General features: G+C 36.2%; 1 protein-coding gene across 16 annotated transcripts in view; it reads right to left on the reverse strand.

The window, feature by feature from the left end:
• Nucleotides 1-16,665, reverse strand: part of KTN1 (kinectin 1) — a 108,195-nt gene that overhangs the window by 1,209 nt on the left and 90,321 nt on the right. For 10 of the 16 annotated variants that reach the window (XM_049612713.1, XM_049612711.1, XM_049612716.1 and 7 more), the window contains 9 exons: nucleotides 14,300-14,380; nucleotides 13,421-13,510; nucleotides 13,200-13,292; nucleotides 11,981-12,052; nucleotides 11,659-11,742; nucleotides 11,413-11,496; nucleotides 8,728-8,811; nucleotides 6,771-6,863; nucleotides 5,586-5,706 (listed from right to left, as the gene is read on the reverse strand). In XM_049612713.1, the coding sequence (XP_049468670.1) occupies nucleotides 5,593-5,706; nucleotides 6,771-6,863; nucleotides 8,728-8,811; nucleotides 11,413-11,496; nucleotides 11,659-11,742; nucleotides 11,981-12,052; nucleotides 13,200-13,292; nucleotides 13,421-13,510; nucleotides 14,300-14,380 (795 nt within the window). In that variant the 3' untranslated portion in view covers nucleotides 5,586-5,592. Of the gene's footprint in view, nucleotides 1-3,121; nucleotides 3,512-5,585; nucleotides 5,707-6,770; nucleotides 6,864-8,727; nucleotides 8,812-11,412; nucleotides 11,497-11,658; nucleotides 11,743-11,980; nucleotides 12,053-13,199; nucleotides 13,293-13,420; nucleotides 13,511-14,299; nucleotides 14,381-16,665 lie in introns of those variants that run through there. The other 6 variants (XM_049612723.1, XM_049612720.1, XM_049612714.1 and 3 more) reach the window with 2 other exon arrangements.

Here is a 16,665-nt window from a genome sequence, read left to right on the forward strand (position 1 = left end):
AGGAAGGAAGGAAGGAAGGAAGGAAGAAAGAAAAAGAAAGAAAGAAAGAAAGAAAGAAAGAAAGAAAGAAAGAAAGAAAAGGAAACTTTTAAAAGAACAACACCTGGAATCCATTTTTATTAGTTTTACTCAAGAAAATATAAAGCTAATAAGGTGAAGCGCACTGGAATTTACAACTCTCCCCCATGAATGAACAAAGTTTCAGGCTGAGATTTTCTGAGGTCATGTGAAGCTTTCCAAGTCAGATAAAATGACTATAAGAAGTGAAACTTTAAAAGGGGCGCCTGGGTGGCGCAGTCGGTTAAGCGTCCGACTTCAGCCAGGTCACGATCTTGCGGTCTGTGAGTTCGAGCCCCGCGTCAGGCTCTGGGCTGATGGCTCGGAGCCTGGAGCCTGTTTCAGATTCTGTGTCTCCCTCTCTCTCTGCCCCTCCCCCGTTCATGCTCTGTCTCTCTCTGTCCCAAAAATAAATTAAAAAAAAAAAAAAAAAAAACGTTGAAAAAAAGAAGTGAAACTTTAAAAGCCATTATAGAGACTAAAAAGACTTATCCAAACACAACATATACAATTGTGACTGGTTTGGGAAAAACAGCTAAAAAGGTATCTGTGGTAAAATTGAAAAAATTTGAATATATGGTTTTAATACTGGATGATTTTATAGAACTACTGCTTTTTTGAGGGATTTTTTTGTTTCTTGGTTTTTTTTTGTTTTTGTTTTTTTGGATGTGATAAGGATACTACTGTGGATTTATAAGAGAATGACTATGTTCTTCAGAGATACATACTGAAGTGCTTTGGGATAAAATGTCATGGTATCTGTAAGTTACTTTCAAATGGTTTGACATCAACAAAATACATGTATACACATAAAGAGATCAAGCAGGTAAAGGATGTATGAGTGTTGCACCATTCTTTCAGCTTTTCTTTTTAAGTTTATTTATTTTGAGACAGAGCGAGCATGAGCAGGGGACAAGCAGAGAGAGAGGGAGAGAGAGAATTCCAAGCAGGCTCCACGCTGTCAGCACAGAGCCCCAATGTGGGGCTCAAACTCACGAAGTGTAAGATCATGACCTGAGCCGAAATCAAGAGCCAGACGCTTAACTGACTGAGTCACCCAAGCGCCCCTCAGCTTTTCTTTATGTGTGAACTTTTTCAAAATAAAAAGTTGAGGGGAAAAGAATTAGAAAGTTAAAAAGCAAAGTTCTCACTGGTTATCATGTTCTCTAATTGAAAACAAGATTAGTAGGGGATCAGAAAGTCTACCTAGCCCACTGGTACAGGATATTATTAAGTGCTACGCAAACATATCACAGAAAATGAAAACCTGAGCACTGTGATAGCCAGTGTAACACGTAGAAATGAATGCCAGCTTTTATCTGGAACACTAGTCTTTATGCTTCAATACTGCTATAAAAGAACATCTTTCTTTCAGAAACAAGACACAACTACATCACAAAAAAAATCTATTTGTCACACAAGAGTAGGGAATGAACATACATACAAAACACATACACAAAACTTCCCCTCAATTTTTTCTGGATAACATCGAGAGCCTCTCCAATTCACTACTGACAAACCAAATACCAACTAGGAAAAAGTCAGAATTGACTACACGAGCAAGAAGAGGCTGGCAACTAAGGATTAGCCAGATGAAGAGAAAAGAAAGCAGCAACAAAAGGGGTCAGAGCACAGAATGCGTGGATTAAAGGAGAAGAAAAGTACTGATTAAGAGCATAGGTGCTGGGCAGAGATCACCTCGACTCAAATCCCAGCTCACCCAGTTACCAGCTGCATGACCTTGGGCAAATTACAGGAACCTCTTTGGGTCCATTGTAAAATGGTAATAATCAATAATAATGATAATGATAATAATAATACCACCTATCTACCGTCCTAGGTTGTTGTCAAGATTAAATGAATGACCACATGTCAGAAGCCTGCTCATGCTTAGGAGCACACTCATAAAGTGACTGCTGTTAAAATTATCGTCCTACCTCCCCAGGATTCCATACCCTGGTTCCAAGGTAACAGGACCTGAATGTTATGGTCTGAATGTTTGTGTCTCCCAAAATTTATATGTTGAGAGTCTAACTCCCAATGCAATGGCATTTGGAAGCGAGGCCTTTGGAAGACTCCACCATCATGAATGGGATTAGTGTCCTTCTAAAAGAGATCGAAGAGAGCTCTCTTGCCCCTTCTGCCATACAAGGACACTGTGGGAAGATGACCGTCTTTAAACCAGGAAGGTCTCACCAGGCACAGAATCTGCTGCAGCCCTGATCTTGGACTCTGCAGCCCCCAGAACCATCAAATATAAATGTTGTTTAAGCCACCCAGTCTATGGGATTTTTGTTATAGCAGCCCAGACTAAGACTCTGGAGTAATAAAATCTTCTGATATGGTCAGATACACACTTTGAATACTGAGAAGCTAGGCAAACATGAAACATAAAGAAAAATAGATATCTGAAAGATAGGTAACAAAAAAAAAGGTATACTATAAAGTACTAGTGTTGCCAGTTCAAACCTAAAAAAAATGACCTCAACTCATGAAAAAGGGAAGGAATGATAATCTCTTTTGGGGAGGGAGAGAGGGAGGAGGGATAGGAGATGGATAGGAAGACTTCCAAAAGAGAAGAGAAGGCTTAAGGGTTTACAAATTAAGTCTGTAAGATCAATATACCTACCCCTACATGCTAAGTAACATATATTAGGATTTAGAAAACTAAATTACTACATGTCATCACCTCTCTCATTTTTGTCTTTCAAACGTTGTCTTTCCCTTATCAAAACTGTACAGCATTATTTTGAACAATTCATATGTACTTGTGGTGTATACTTAAAAGAAGTAATTTTCCTGACATCAGATATTAATCTATTATCTACATTTTGATGATTAAGCAAATTAAACTTCCAATTTAATCATCAGGTAGTAGTTTGGATTTTTTTCTCATCATAAGTACTAGTTTTAAGAGAGTTCAACGAGAGGGAGAAAACACTGAGCAAAAATGATGGCTAAAGTTAAAACACTGAGGGTAACATAAGCATTTAAAAAATTTTTTTTAATGTTCATTTATTTTGAGGGAGAGAGAGACAGAATGTGAGCGGGGGAGGATCAGAGAAAGAGGGAAACAGAATCTGAAGCAGGCTCCAGGCTCTGAGCTGTCAGCACAGAGCCCGACAGGGAGGGGCTCGAACTCACGAACCGTGAGATCATAACCTGAAGTCGGATGCTCAACCGACTGAGCGACCCAGGCACCCCTGGTAACATAAACATTTAAAGGGCACAAAGAAGAGCTGTGGGAACCAACGGATGTGTAGGGAAGTGTTATCACTGTCAATGCCGGGTAGAACCTATAGACGACAGAGTTCTCAAGTGCCTGGTGGACGGTGATCTTCATACAATCCATCCTATCCTTCACAATGCACTGCTGATGCTCAACCACCCTTTCACTTGTCAAACCTGGACTTCTGTTCATTAGCTGATAAGAGTTAGCACTCAGGGGAGCTACCTGCCAAACAATAGCTCAGTTTTAGTTGTACTGCCAGGATATATATATTTTAAAAGTTACTATAATTTCATACATCAGAGAAAACAAATCTGAAAAATTAAAGTGTTATACTACCATCAATCAGTATTTAGTCTCAAACTTAATATGATGAAGACCAATGTAGAAACAGGTTCACAAGACTTAATATGAGCAAACCATGTGTTTGGGAAGAAAAAGAAATATTAAAGAACACCTCTGAGATGACGGAGAGATGCGACTGACAAGGTTGAAAGACAAGGATAGTAAGTATTCTTGGAATTTTTTAGGCTCTCAAAAATGAAGCCCTTTCCCTATCACACAAAGGCCTATGGCCTGACTCCAGCATATTTCATAACTATTTTCAGTTTTTATACTGAAAACTATTATACTTTCTTATACTTTCAGTATTAAAAGAAAGTCCTGTATCAGATCTAGCAATTAGGAAATCACTAATGACCCCAGCAAAAAAGTTTTCACTGGAATGGTATTCTAGACTAGAGGAAGCTGTTAACAGCAAGTAGAGAAGTGCATACTGTGAGAATTGTTTAAGAATATCTGTTAAACAAACAAAATTAAGGTGGTATCCTGAAGGAAGTATGAGGTTAAAACAAGACATCAGAACAGGTTTTTAAGACTACAGAAGGAACATGTGCAGTAAAGAGAGTAAGGCTGAAAACATGAGAGAAAGAGTTTCCCAATGAAACAGGAAGCAAGTTATTTTCCAATTTGGAGAAGGGAGGTAATGTGGCAGAAGTTTATATGCTATGGAGAGATCAGCTTACCAAGGATAAAAGATTAAGGAGTAATTATTTTTGCTGGCAGTTTAAAAGAATGAGCTGGGTTTATCTACAAAGTCTTTTAGAGGTAACTGACCTGAAATAGCATTTTAAAGGAGATTTTATGCCAGGACAGATCAGAAGACAATCGTTCTATGACAGTGAGATAGACTGCTGCCCCTGTAATCAAAATGGTGACCCGCTCAACTTTTCTAGGACACCTAACCTATCCTGAGGGCAATAAAATTTCATAACATGGTTAGGTTAATGATAGGTTTATTTATCTTCAATTCAGACTCTCACTTCAGGAGTTAAAAACTGGGATTTCTTGGGGCGCCTGGGTGGCTCAGTCGGCTAAGCGTCCGACTTCGGCTCAGGTCACGATCTCACTGTCCGTGGGTTCGAGCCCCGCGTCGGGCTCTGTGCTGACTGCTCAGAGCCTGGAGCCTGTTTCAGATTCTGTGTCTCCCTCTCTCTGACCCTCCCCCATTCATGCTCTGTCTCTGTCTCAAAAATAAATAAATGTTAAAAAAAAAAAAAAAAAAAAAACAAAAAAAAAACAAACCTGGGATTTCTTGGGGCGCCTGGGTGGCTCAGTCAGTTAAAATTCCAACTTCAGCCCAGGTCATGATCTCACAGTTTGTGAGTTTGAGCCCTGCATCGGGCTCTATGAGAATGGCTCAGAGCCTGGAGCCTGCTTTGGATTCTGTGTCTCCCTCTCTCTGCCCCTCCTCCACTCACTCACTCACTCTCAAAAAATGAATAAACATTAAAAAAGGGGGAATTTCTTTACCCTATAAGCACACATAAGTAAAACTCGGTTTCCAGTTTAAAGAAATTGTGATAATCTGATTTTCAATTCAGCATCTTACCTCAGTAAAAACATTAGTCACTTTATTTTACCAAGTCATTAAAAAAAATCACATAGATCCTGTACCAGTACGAAGATGAGGATAAACTAAAGAAACAGGTGCACACATTATGCAATGAACAAAACCTAGGTGAACAAGTTACAAGAGAGTCTGTTTTATAAGAGGGTCAAAGGTGGCAAAAATAAAAGGATTTTCCCCCTCCAAGCCACAAGACCAAAATATGTAAGAGATGGAAATAAAGCTCCAAGAAACCTAAAGCTATCATCTGGAGGTACGGAGAGTGAGAAAGGGGGAATATTTCCATTAGGGCAACAAGAGCTTCTGTACTCACGGCAAGCATACGCTACAGACACATTCACATACACAGTGTCAATAACCCACAGACAATGACACTTCAGTTATCCTTACCTAATGCCTAGTAGTGTTCTTTCTCCTTTGTGAGCTGTTGGTTTACTGCCTCAAGCAGCTGCTGTAACTGTGTTACAGTCTGATTTAGACTTACAGACATCGTCTCCTTCTCAGAAGACTCCTAAAGAGAAGGGGAAAGTGATGAGAAACTCCAGAATAAGGAAAAGGCATTTGCAACCAAAATAGAAAATATTTTATTGTTGTTTTAAATACAAACATGAAAAATACTGAAAATCACATGAGAACAAATAATAACAAAAACCACATAAAGAAATATAGTGTGTGCAAGGGACTTGGGTGGCTCAGTCAGTTAAGTATCCAACGGGCTCAGGTCATGATCTCACGGTTTATGAGATTGAGCCCTACGTTGGGCTCTGTGCTGACAGCTCAGAGCCTGGAGTCTGCTTCAGAATCTGTGTCTTCCTCTCTCTCTCTTTTATGTTCTGTCCCTCCCCCACTCACGCTCTGTCTCTCTTAAAAATAAACAAACATTAAAAAAGAAATATTGCTTGCTACCTAGGGGTGCAAATAAGGTTGCACCAAAGAAAGCTAGGTTACAAATGTTACTAGGCCAACAAAGGCAACAATCTAGACCCTGAATATCAGTTATAAATCCATTTCTCTTTTCAGAAAAAAATTCGCCAGACACCAAAGGAAAGCACATTCATAACAGTAAAAGTAAGTTCACATATACTGAGCTAGGCACTACTGTAAATGTTACAGACTATTCTAAGTGTTTTATATAGGAACTCATTTATTCCCTTCAACAATCCTATAGGATTGGTACTATTATCACTGCCTTTCACAGATGGGGCAACTAAAGCACAGAGAGGCTAAGGAAAGTTGTCCAAAGCTACTAAGCAGCAGGGTCAGGATTCAAGCCCAGGCGGCAGTCTACCAAAGTCCACACTCTTAAGCAGTATACCATAATACTTGCAACACAAACATTAAAATGAATATAACACCTTATTAAGCTAAAGTGAAAACATACTTAATAAAAACACTGCACTTCAGAGATAAAATATATCATAGAAAAGATGGCTTTCGGTAAGAATTCAATGTAACTGATGGACATATGTTACAAAGACATTTTTTAAGTCAGAGATGGTTCTTGCACACTTTTTATTCTTCACGTGATTTACAAGGTAATTAGCCTAGAGATGTGCGGTTAAAGAAAACGCATACCGTGTCTGGGGAAACATCACTATTCTCAATAACAGTAGTGTCTCCAGCAGCTTTTACTATTTTTGACTGGATAAGATCAAGTGACTGTTGAGCCTGTAAGGAAAACAATATGGTAGCCTCGAAATACTACAACTGATAAACATATGAGAAAAAAAAAATGAGCGATTTTCTTACATATTCTGTACAAGATTAAATAAAGCTCATGTCAAAATACAGGTACAGCCAATCTATTGTTTTTCTCTCCAAAATGAAAACAGCTTCCTCCCTGACCAGATTATAAAAACACATGCTCACTGCTTATTGTCTGAAAAGTTCAAATAATACAGAAAATGTATAAAGAAATTTAAAAAAGAAATAACCACAGTTGATATTTAGGTTATTAGTCTAGATAAGGCATCGGCCAATTCTGGACACAGCCTGTCTTTGTATAGCTCGCAAACTAAGAGTGGTTTTTACATTTTTAAAGCGTTGTGTTAAGCACACCAGCAAAAATGAATATGTGAGAGAAACCATATATGCCCCACAAATCCTAAAAAAGTCAGTGGGTTTGCCCAGACTCTCTTGTCCAGATCCCTCTTGTATATACATCTTGCGACAGTAGAAAATATGGGCAGAAACTTTCATATAAATGGGATTTTAACATACATGCTGTTTTATACTTGTTTGTTTCACAAAGTATTTTTGTTAACTTTTTATATCAATAAATATTTATGTGCATTTCCAATCAAATGTTGCACAGTATTTCTGTTGTAAGTAACACGGCACATCCTTATCTTTAAGCACCTGTTTAATATCCTTAGTATCTGAGAAACCAAACTGCTAGGCTAAAAGCGCACGTTGTATATTTTGATCAAGGTCAAAAATTAAAAGCACATATCAGGGGCGCCTGGGTGGCGCAGTCGGTTAAGCGTCCGACTTCAGCCAGGTCACGATCTCGCGGTCTGTGAGTTCGAGCCCCGCGTCAGGCTCTGGGCTGATGGCTCGGAGCCTGGAGCCTGTTTCCGATTCTGTGTCTCCCTCTCTCTCTGCCCCTCCCCCGTTCATGCTCTGTCTCTCTCTGTCCCCAAAATAAATTAAAAAAAAAACGTTGAAAAAAAAAAAAAAAAGCACATATCAAAGTAAATCAGATTGCTCATCCTTGACAATGTATCACATATCTAAGTTTGAGCTGATACAAAACATCCTGAGTTCACATTTTATGTTCTGATAACACTAACACCAAAGTAACTTAAAGCTATTCTGAATTCCTAGATTGTGTTTTCCATCATGCTAAACGTACTCTATAGATTCCTAGGCTTCTAGATAACAATTACAAGCTATATCATACAGAACAAATAAAAATATTTCTCTCAACTTTTAAAAAAGTGACATATTTGTTTTGCTAATGACTCCCACAACACAGACTCTAAAGCAGCTGATATAAGCATATGTAAGCTGCATTACTAAAAATATCTAACAATTACAAATAACTTATTAACCTAATGTAAAAAGAAATGTAATCTTAAAAACTGCCCATTTATATGAGACAAAGAAAGTGTACTTCTACAAAGAAACAAAAGGCACAAATTTCTGAAACATCTTTTAGATCTATAAAAATCTAAAGAAACATGCTTTGTAAGCAACTACATAAGCAAATCTCAACAAAACAATAAATGGATGTAACCAAATTTTTAAGAGTACCTTCACTCAAATTTAAAACTTAATCTGTACTTCATAAAGCAAGTACTTATATAAATGTGTTGAAATAATGAAGCAAATTAAGAATAATGGAAAAACAAGCCAAAATTTTTGTTCCAAAAATGTGACTGTAAAACAGCTTCAATTTATAAACACATTAATGTGCAAAAAAAAAAAAAAAAAAAAAAAAAAAAATCTACAATTAGCAGTGTGTTTGCTTAAGATTCAAAGCACAACACAGTATGATGATATGGCATCTTCAGGACAAGCCACATCTTACCTTATGCAAGTCGCCAGCTACCTTCTGTCTTTCACTTTGTTCAGTTCTAAGCTTTGTGAGTGTTTCATTTAACTGTGTCTTTAACTGTAAAAATAAAGGAACACCACAGTTAACTTAATCTGCATCCTTCTTTGATTGTGCTGAGACCTCTAGAAGAATGAATGAGAAAGAATGGGATCGCTAACAGTTATTATGCACAGTGGATTAGCCAATATGCTGCACCAGATGTATAGAAAAGCTAAGCGGTGGAGGTTCCCATCTGTAAAGCTAAATATAAGAAAAGCTATAGAAACAAACTAGAGTTTAGAATAGAAAACTGCAAATGTAAAAACAAAACCATCACATTCCAGTAAAGGGCCTTTAAAAAGTGTTACTTAATCACTATTCATTAAGTACTTCGTTCATATTTAAATTATTCCGAATTAAAAGGCAAGTAGTCAGAAATTTTACTAATTAGTTTTTTAAGGCTTTCTTGACCTCTCCAGTTAAGAGTCAACTGTGTAATATTTTAAAAGACATTGAACAGAAGATTACAAATACAGTAAAATGAAAACTTAAAAATTTAGAAGTTGATAATCCTTTAAAACATCACTGAAGAGATCAGTGCAAGACCACAATGGCCTAATTATACAAGAGATATCTTAAGATATGTCTCAACAACCACTTTGTCAAAATAGTTGTAAAGTTCCATAAACTCTAGTGTCAGTATATAATACCTTTTCTCATGATAAATGTTCCAATTAAATATGAATAAGGGAAAGGGATTATACTGACAAAAAAATAACTTTCTTATTAAAGTCATCAGGTTAACTGACCTTGCCTCGCACCCATTGGCCTAAATTTCCAAACAGTTCCTCAAGACCCATAAAGGGGAAATAGAAGATCCTAACCTTCAGACTGGAGAGAAAATTAGTGAGGGACTTTTCATGTGGAAATTTGATTTTGGGAACTCTATTTAAATACCCAAATGCTTCAGTTTTTGCTCCTTTACCTAACTCTAATTTAGTACATCAGAGAGATTATTCCAAACACACAAAGTATGTACAGGAAAACAAAATTATTTTATCTTAAAATGTGGCAACAGTTATCCTGAGCAAACAAAAAGAAGACTCAAATGAAGATTCAAGGCAAAAATAAGAAACAAATACCATTTAAAATGGTCTCTTAATGGAAGTACGTAAAAACTACAAAGAGAACATCAGGCCAAATGAAGACTAAACTATAATCCTATGGGCTCGATACTACCGTTGGAGTCAGCTACCTAGGACCAAAGTTAAAAGTAAAATCTTGGGGTGCCTGGGTGGCTCAGTTGGTTGAGCTTCCAACTTCAGTTCCCGTCATGGTCTCACATTTCGTGAGTTCAAGTCCCACATTGGGCTCTCTGCTGTCAGGGCAAGGCCTGCTTCAGATCCTCTGTCTTCCTCTTTCTCTGCCCCTCCCCTGCTCACTCTCTCTCTCTCTCTCTCTCTCAAAAATAAACTTAAAAATAAAATTTTTAAAAAGTAAGATCTCTAACAATAGTAGTTAAACATTTTTTAACAACACATTGTAGGGTAGGCCTTATGGCTTGTAGCTGTGACACAATCTCAGTCCCAATCTGTGCAATATAATAGTAAGCATATGTATAAAACCAGTCACACTGCAGTGGAAATGACTTAATTAAAGTAAAATGAAGATAAGTAAAAACCAAAATTTTATTTCAAAACTAAAGGGGAGGGCAGGGGAAGGGCTCAAATGTGTACATTTCAAAGAGGCCTACTTTGAAAACTCATTCCCATAAATCACTGCCATAACACAGAAGACCAGCCAAATGAGTGAGTTAAGAAGTTTTCTTTGATATACACAGCAGTATAAGAAAGTTCCAAAGTGTGCAGGATTAATTTGGGCTAAGAGGAACTCACAATCTTATAATCTTCCTAGAGTTTATCCAAGTACTTTAAATCTAGTCATGTGCTATAACAATTTTTAAGTCACAGAAAGACATGATTGTTTGAAACATACAACAAGATAGTCCTATTTATCTAACAACTAAGCTTGTCATAATCAGTGTAAATTTCCAGAAAATTTAAGAGTGGGAATACAGGGTACTCTATGTTTTGTAAGGCATTTAGCTAAACTTAGTTATCTTTACGTCTATAGATTAGAATTACCATGCTCTAAATGTTATAATAATGATAAAGAATTTTCACAAGCTTTTTGTTATCTATAATCTACAGAAAGACCAGTTAAAATATGGAATGAATTATCATCCTTGAATGAAGAAGACGTATCTTCAACCTTCAATAATCTCCTTCCAGGTTAGAAAGTAAGAGGTCCAGTTAAGCATGGTAACTGAGAAAACAATCTTCACAATTCAGCCAATATTTAGCTGTCTGATTCACTTCTTTATTCACTGAAAATAATGCTGTCCAAGAAACAGGTTTTATAAAACACAGAAATTTTTTCTGGAGAAGAGTTGCAAGCCCAACATGCTATTGTTAGAGGAGCTAAGAAAGGAGGGGTCATCTTAGGAGTAAAGAAAAGAAAGATCATCTTAGGAAGTCATCAGAATATGAAGATTATCTTAAACTTACAAAAATGCCAAGCTAAAGAGGTTAGCAAGGAGAAGTCTGGATGGCTTCTCCACATGTCAACACAAGTGTTTTCAGAGCCTACTTGATACCCAGTGGAGAACAAGCTTCTTACCAAATTTAGCTCTTCATTCTGTCTTACTGCTTCAGAATATGAATCATCAAGTTTTTTCTGCAATTCAGTCAACAGATCTTTCAGCTGCAATGAAGTTTAGAGTTTAAGATTGATCTCCTTATGATATCCCATGTTTTGTATGCTACTCGGAAGCTCCGCCACAAACAACTTCTACGGAAATGCTATCACTGTTATAAACTTCATTTAAATTGAGAAGCAAGGTAGAAAAAGTTCTACTGTAAGTACCTCTCTGACTTCCGTAACATAGGTAGATCGCTCAAGTTCTGCCTTCTCTAGTTCCATTTCCAAATGCTCTCGCTCTCTTCTCAGCTGGCAAAGCAACAAAGAAGGAAAAGTTAACATATTTAAGATCTCCTTTCACGATGCTCCCCCATAATGAAAAGTTATAACACAAACATAACACTTTATCATCTCAAACACTACCCATGATATTCTTAAAAGCATAACAACTGCATCATTAGATAACAGAAATCTTAACACATAAATCTTAAGACAACCCTTAATACTAAAAATGAGTCCACAGGTTACAAGTGATGAAGTAACATACATTTTCAATATCTTTACTTTCTCTTCTTAATCGCTCTAGCTCTTGTTCTGAAGATGTGAATGACAACTGCATCTGAAATGCGAAACAATCATATGACCATGTAAACCTTGTTGCAGTTTAAGCAGACACTTCAGAGGTTCTGAAATGTATCTCATTTAAAATCATACTGAATTTTAAAAGACCTTAAATATGAGAGTATGACATCTGATTTAACCAGTAGTCAAACCCACCCCATTTGCATGATATTAAGGCCTAGCTAAAAGTGCTGAATTTTTTTAAAACAATCAACTAATAACTGGCTGTATTTAATCCCCAAACGCATTAACATAGAATACCATTGGCAACCCTAGATTTTGCACAGGTTGGCACCGGAAAACAAGTGATTATTACATATTTTTATTGAAGTATAATTGACATACAATATCCTGTTAGTTTCAGGTGTACATTATAGTGATTCGATTACTTTCATACATTACAAAATGGCCCCCAAAGTCTAGTTACTATCTGTCACCATACAAAGATGACTACCACAGAGATGACACCCTTTACCACAGCCAAATAAATGGGAGAAAAATTACAGTAACATTCAGATCACATGAAAAGAAGTTTTTCTTGAATACTGTATCATGGATCACATATCAATGCTGTAAAGCTTTTATTTTTTTAATTTTTTTTTAAACATTTATTTTTGAGACAGAGAGAGAGAGAGAGCGAGAGAGAGAGAGAGAGAGCGAGAGAGAGAGCGCGCGCGCGCGAGCATGAATGGAGGAGGGTCAGAGAGAGGGAGACACAGAATCTGAAACAGGCTCCAGGCTCTGAGCTGTCAGCACAGAGCCCAACGCAGGCCTTGAACTCACGGACCGTGAGATCATGACCTGAGCCAAAGTCAGCCGCTTAACCAACTGAGCCACCCAGGCGCCCCAATGAAAAGCTTATTTTGAACCCCAAATTCTTTGCCTATGTTCAAAGCACTTTACATCCTCTATCACTACTGTCTGGTCGTACACTAAACAAGTGATTCTCAAACTTGGGTGGGCATTAGAATCCATTGTGGGGGTGCTTGAAACACAGACTGCTGTCCCCACAGTTTCATATTCAGAAAACCTCAGGTGGGGCCAAGAAAAAGCATTTCTAACCAGTTTCCACATTACACTGATGTTACTGATCCAGGGCCCACATTCTTCAGAACTACTGCACTATGCTTTTCTTTTGTAAATACCTGTTTAATAGTCTTCTGTGATTCATCGACCTTAACTTTCCATTTGTTTTCTTCTTGCTCCACACTTCTCTGTAGCTTCTGTAAAATTCCTTCCTATGGGCAAAAGAATGGTTGTTTTGAAAAATTCATGTTCTAATAACAAGATCAGTATTTAAGACTCTAAGGAATACGTTAATAATTTAAAAATAAAACTAAAATGTAAACTAAAAATCATTTCCTACTGTTTCTGCAAGGACGGATTTATATTTTTCACACTCGAGCTGTAACAATGTGTGCATTTCATCAGCTTCTTTCAGCTTGTGCTCTAGAACCTACAGAGAATAAAATAAAGAAAAATTCTCTAGTTTTACCAGGAAACTGTGTACTTCAAATTTGTTGCAGTATTTAATGGTATATTTTGACAAATGATTTCTGACTGCTTTATGGTGAAACACTACATTTCAACCTTCTTAAGTAAAAATAAAGTTCAATGACCTTTTTGGTCACTCAGTCTTCACTAATAAAACTCCCTGAGTCTGATTATTATAAAATATATTACACAATTTTATAATAAATAGGCTTATCGCTCTTTAGCAGGATGGTAAAATCAAAGCAGACCCACAGGTGAAGTCAAGTCACAACACCTATGCTACACACACATGGAAAAGAGGATTTTATTCATGCCACTTGAGATACAAAATATCTTCCAAACATTAGCAAAGATAAAGACACATCTAGATTCTGAACACTCTTAATGATGTATTTGGGGATACTTTAGCAAACCAGTCAGTTTCTACCTACCTACCTCAACTGATCTTTACTTTTTAAACAGACTAAAAACAGAGTAAGAGATAGTTAAATATACAGTTTTAGAAGTGATTACAATACAGAGTTAAAAAAACAGCAAACATTAGCTTTGTATATGTACCAAATGCAATGAAGACTTGTGGCATTTCTACCAAAATTTATTCAAAATGAAATCACTTTCTTACACTTTCTCAAAAGGTCATTATTCTACTTATAATATATACTTTATTGTTCCACACTCATAAAGGTAAATTCGGATTTACTTCATTTTTCCATGTCGGTTAAAACAGAGATACTTCATTTCTTGAACTAACCTTAACCTCCTCTGAACTTGAAGTTTCAGCCACACATTCTTTTGCCTTCTTTTCAAATCCATGCAGCCATTCACGATAATTCTGTAACAAAGAAAAGTCAAAATAAGCAATTTCCAAAAATACCTAAACGAAATAGGGACAAAATTTTAAATAACCAAACTAGAGGACTATGAAAGAAACCACCTCTCTGGAAATTTCGAAGAAAAATAAACTGTGTAAATTGTACCTAACCCAGATTTGAAAATAAACACTAAAAATATACCTAGGTACTACCATCAAAATCAAATCTTATTTACTTTGACCAAGGTTATCGGCAACTGAATTCAGGACTTAGATAGAGATCTAGGCTCACTTAATTCCAGCCTCTACCACTTAAATAGTGCCAGGACTAACAGATTCAATCTTTAAAACAGAGAAAGAATTTTCAAAACTTTTTTCAGATAAACCAGTTCTCAAAAACTAAGTAACCCGAGTTCTCAAACTGAAAGTTCAATGGAAAATACTCAATTCAGAGGATTTCAAACTCCATGAAGATGCTCCATAAGATTCTGAACATACCTCAAAATAAATATGTATTATGAAGTGTTTTTAAAATCATAATGAGAAGTGATAAGAATACACAAACATTTACTTGTTTAAAAATAACAAAAACTCTATTTGTGCTAATAGGTTAAATGGATGCAAACCCAGGCATATGTTTTGGTTTTAGTAATTATTCTAAATTTTAGAACAAATTGTGCTACATTTTTAATGCTTCTTATCCAAATTTTAAACTCTGGTAAAGAGTATTTGTTAACAAATACCTAAAAAGAAGAAGAAGAGGAAATTTGATTTAAAGTCCTTGGTTTAATTTACTCCAAGAAAAAAGAACACACATGAAATTTCTATTAACTGCTCTAACATCAAGCATTACTTATGTGCTGAATCAGGATTCTCTATACTCTATCAAATAAGAATTAAAAAAAAACAATAAAACCGGATGCTGAGATCACCCCCACAATACAATACCCCACAGTATAAATTAGTCAAGAGTCTCTATTAAAAAAAAAGAAAAACACTCTCATGTTATAAATTTGATCCAAGAATAAATGTACTATTAAAATCTTACTTAGCTTCAAATACCAGGATTCAATAAAAGTTAGCCAGCTGAAAAGCTAATTTAGTTGCTTAATGTTTGTAAACATTCCTCTAGGTTATATAGTTTAGATCTCTCCTATAAGGATTTGCTTAGCACAAAAACAAAAGAAAACAGTAAAAGGATTATACTTCAGGTATACAAGTCCTTTTATACCTGACTATATTGGCTTAAGATTAAATTTAAAGCTGCTTTATTATCTTAAGTTAAATAAATTATCCTATCCTTCATACCTTTAAAAACCTAAAACACTACACTCTAAGAGGTATAGTTAATATATTCCTCAAATATAGACTACATGCAGAAATATTCAACTTTTAACAAGTGGATGAACCAAAGCCAAATATCATCATCCAAGTCTAACGGCGATTTATAAACATTTATAGTGTCAAAAACATTTGGCTATTGAGGGTGGGTAATACCGTTGGTAAGAATAAATCTGTTACATAAAAAAGGATTTTTAATGCTGGTGATCTTACACAATCTTTCAAGAATAGGTATTACAAGGGGTGCCTGGGTGGCTCAGTCAGTTAAGTGTCCGACTTTGGCTTAGGTCATCATCTCACAGTTTGTGGTATCAAGCCCCGCGTCGGGCTCTGTGCTGACAACTCAGAGCCTGGAGCCTGCTTCAGATTCTATGTCTCTCTGTCTCTCTCTCTGCCCCTTCCCTGCTCACACTCTGTCTCTTTCTCTACCTCTCAAAAATAAACATTAAAAAATTTTAAATTAAAAAAAAGAATAGATATTATAAATCATTAACTCTCTTGGCTCATAAAAATACTGTCAAAGAAATCAATCCCCAAATTTTATTTCCATTAAGTAATAAAATTAAAGTGGGAATACTTTATGGCCACAAAAGTATTTTTTTTCCATTAAGTAATAAAATTAAAGTGGGAACACATTATGGCCACAAAAGAAAAAATATAAAATAGATGAATAACAACCCCTTCTTCTAGGTTCAAAGTTAAGACCAGCACTAGAACTGACAATGTATCCATTTGCCTATCCAGTGCAAGTTATCTCATCAGTTAAACCCACAGTGGTAGAGATCTACCAAACTGATCAAACCTGAATGTATCCTCAACAGTTACAAAGGAAACAAAAGAATTGTTGCTTCTCGTACAAGTTCAACTTAGACTGTATGTAGATATAATCTGAGAACAAGAGCTAAACTCAAACTACACGTAGAACAGGCCGTTAAGTTTATTTATACCACACCTAGTGCCCACAG

Source organism: Panthera uncia, assembly GCF_023721935.1.
Source record: "Panthera uncia isolate 11264 chromosome B3 unlocalized genomic scaffold, Puncia_PCG_1.0 HiC_scaffold_1, whole genome shotgun sequence".
NCBI classification, from domain to species: Eukaryota; Metazoa; Chordata; class Mammalia; order Carnivora; family Felidae; genus Panthera; species Panthera uncia.